Source organism: Bison bison, unplaced genomic scaffold (genome assembly GCF_000754665.1).
Source record: "Bison bison bison isolate TAMUID 2011002044 unplaced genomic scaffold, Bison_UMD1.0 scf7180017864141, whole genome shotgun sequence".
NCBI lineage: Eukaryota > Metazoa > Chordata > Mammalia > Artiodactyla > Bovidae > Bison > Bison bison.
Genome location: NW_011494713.1, coordinates 7,089,836 through 7,092,702, shown reverse-complemented (window position 1 = coordinate 7,092,702; position 2,867 = coordinate 7,089,836). Strand labels below are relative to the sequence as shown.

Below are 2,867 nucleotides of genomic sequence, written 5' to 3'. Positions count from 1 at the left end.
GGCAGGTTTGGCAGACTCAGCTCCCCAGCTGAGCCCTAGAGTGAACGCAGAATATAGCCTCTCCTTGGCTTCTTAGAGACAGACTCTCCGGTCATGGAGGAGAGAATTCCAGGTCAACCTCTCCACGCCCAAATAATCTCCCACGAGAGAGGAAGAGCTTATTCCCTTCAACAAGGCAGGATAAAACCACTAACTACCTGGGTTTCTCTTCTAGTGTGCTCTTCTGCAAATTCATCCAGAGCATCCCTGACAACCACTTAGTTCGCCAGAAACTGAACTGCATGACCAAGATAGTAGAGAGCAATCTTTTCCAGCAGTCGGGTGAGTCTCCAGCAAAAATGGCCTCTTATGGAAATTGTCTTCCTCAGCCAATGCTGCCTTTAAAAAAAAAAAAAATTAATTATGTCCTTGGTGATACTTAAGCACTTCCTGAGAAACTGGTTTTAAGCAGAAGGTGAAATCAGTTCAGCATTTCACCTAGCTCCATGAAAGAGCAAAATCATGTGTTCTTTAATGTTTAATTCTATAGCGAATGTTGCATTAATTAGCAAACTTTGTCCTCAAAATATAAACCCCAGAAAGCAACAGGCAAGCAGGAAAGATGGTCCTTTTAAACAAATGCATCTCCTTTGACCTAGACATGGAGTATAGTATCAGTAACCATAGGGTACCACCGCCCCACAGCATCACTGCCCCCTGCCATGACATCATGGTATCACCGCCTGCCCCAGTCCCTGGTTCAGTTCAGTTCAGTTGCTCAGTCTGAACTGAACTGAACCAGGGACTGGGGCAGGCAGTGATACCAAGATGTCATGGCATGGGGCAGTGATGTTGTGGGGCGGTGGTACCCTATGGCAGGGATGCCGTGATGCCCCGGGGCAGTGATGGACTTCTTGCTGCTTGTACTTGTTCAGCAGAGCAGGTTATGCACATTTCTCCTCCACTCCTCCACTCATGTCACATCAATGGCAAAAAATTGACCATGGCAGGAGTAGTGGCAGTCACAATAAATCAGAGGGGTTTGGAGGGAGCTGTGGGTGAGCCAGATGACCATTTTACTGCTAAGAGTGGAGGAGGGCACCGAGGGAAGAAAACTCTTACACTGATAAAAGACTCTTTCACTTTGTAACTAGTCAAGCAAGGAGCCATCAGGTGTAAATCACTGTGTTCCTGCCCCAAAGTTGACATGGGAAGGAGGTCCCATACCTGGTCCTTTCCCAGTAAACCCAAGACTCGTCAGGGTGGGCCAGCTGTGGGACCTGTTTTTGAAGCTGCCACGAGGTCAGGGAGTCCCAGTGGGTGATTCATGCTGTGTGTATTGGCTGGAGGGTCCGAGGACCACCAGGGTACCTCAGAAGCAGGAAAAGTTGAGTAGGTTGGTGAGAGAACCCTTCTGACTTTGCTCCAGGCTAGTTATATAACTTCAGACAAACAAAGGACCATCTAGTAAGTCTCAGCTTCTGTTTCTATAGAAGGATGGACTTGTACTAGATCAAATCAGCAGTGTTTTTTGGCTCTGATATTTTCTAAGCCTCTGAATTTGTGCTCAGATATTTCAACTGTTTCAAGAACATGGTCGGGGGGGTGCAGAAAGCTAGTGAGTGCTCTTAAGTAGAAAACCTAGTATTAGTCAACCTCTTATTATGCTGTGATAACTTGTGCCTCTAAGGATGTGGAAGGCATAAATGAGACCATGAAGATGAGGCATTTGAGCTGAAGAGCAAGGATGCACTGCATAATTCCAACAGAGGAAGTAGTATCACTGTTCACAGTCATTTCTGTTCATGCCCAGAATATCTGGACTTATCAGAATAATATTTTATCATCATGAAGTTCCCAGAAAGAAGACATAGTGGAAAGACAGCACCTTCCTGTATGAAGTCGAAGTATCTGCCAAAGCATGAAAAGAATATCTGTGAAACTCACTGAAATGTGCTGATGAAGCTTAGCGTTCATAGGAATTTTTGAGTATATTTTATCCAGTCTGTAGAACATGTCAAAAAATTAAAAGCATATAACTTGCTTAGTTTATTAATTTCCTATAACTTAGCTTACAAATATCACACTGGCCTTTTTTTTTTTGCTGCACCACGTGGCTTATGGGATCTTAGTTTCCTGACCAGGGATCAAACTTGTGCACCCTGCAGTGGAAACGCTGAGTCCTAACCACTGGAATGCCAGGGAATCCCTAAGTTGACCTTTTTAAATTTTATTTTATTCAAAAACATGTTTAAGTCTTTTATTGAACTTGTTATAATAGGGCTTCTGAGGGGTTTTTTTTTTTTTTTTTTTGGCCTTAAGGCGTGTGGGATCTTAATTCCCTGATAGGGATTGAATCGACACCCCTCTACCCTGGAAGGCAGTGTCTTCATCACTGCACTTCCAGGGAAGTCCTAGTCCTTTTTTAAAAAAAAAAAAGTTATATGCCTTAAAAAAAAATGCTCTGTGTTACTCGCTCAGTTGTACCCAGCTCTTTGTGAACCCATGGACTGCAGCCTGCCAGACTCCTCTGTCCACGGGATTCTTCAGGCAAGAATACTGGAGTGGGTTGCCATTCCCCCTTCTCAAGGGGTCTTCCCAACCCAGGGATTGAACCCTGGTCTCCTGTGTTGCAGGCACACTCTTTACCATCTGAGGCAAAGGAAGCTCCACCCCTGCCCCGCCAAAAAAGCTAAAGACATTGTTAAATACTTTATAAACATGGGACTACACACTAGGTGGGATTTCCTTTGCATTTAAGGTCAAGGTAGAGGGTTGAACTTCGTGCCTAAATATCACTTGCTCCCAGGTAGCCCGGAGGAGCCCCTGCAGGGCTGAGTCCAGAGCCGGGAGCTGGAGGGACAGGCAGAGAGGGGGCTGTAGGAAGG

At 45.2% G+C, this 2,867-nt stretch overlaps 1 protein-coding gene across 1 annotated transcript in view; it reads left to right on the top strand.

Annotated features, from left to right (window-relative positions):
- The window catches only part of DOCK5 (dedicator of cytokinesis 5), a 206,948-nt gene that overhangs the window by 130,290 nt on the left and 73,791 nt on the right, over positions 1 to 2,867 (top strand). The window contains exon 26 of the mRNA XM_010840180.1: positions 215 to 321. Within this exon, the coding sequence (XP_010838482.1) occupies positions 215 to 321 (107 nt within the window). The remainder of the gene's footprint in view (positions 1 to 214; positions 322 to 2,867) is intronic.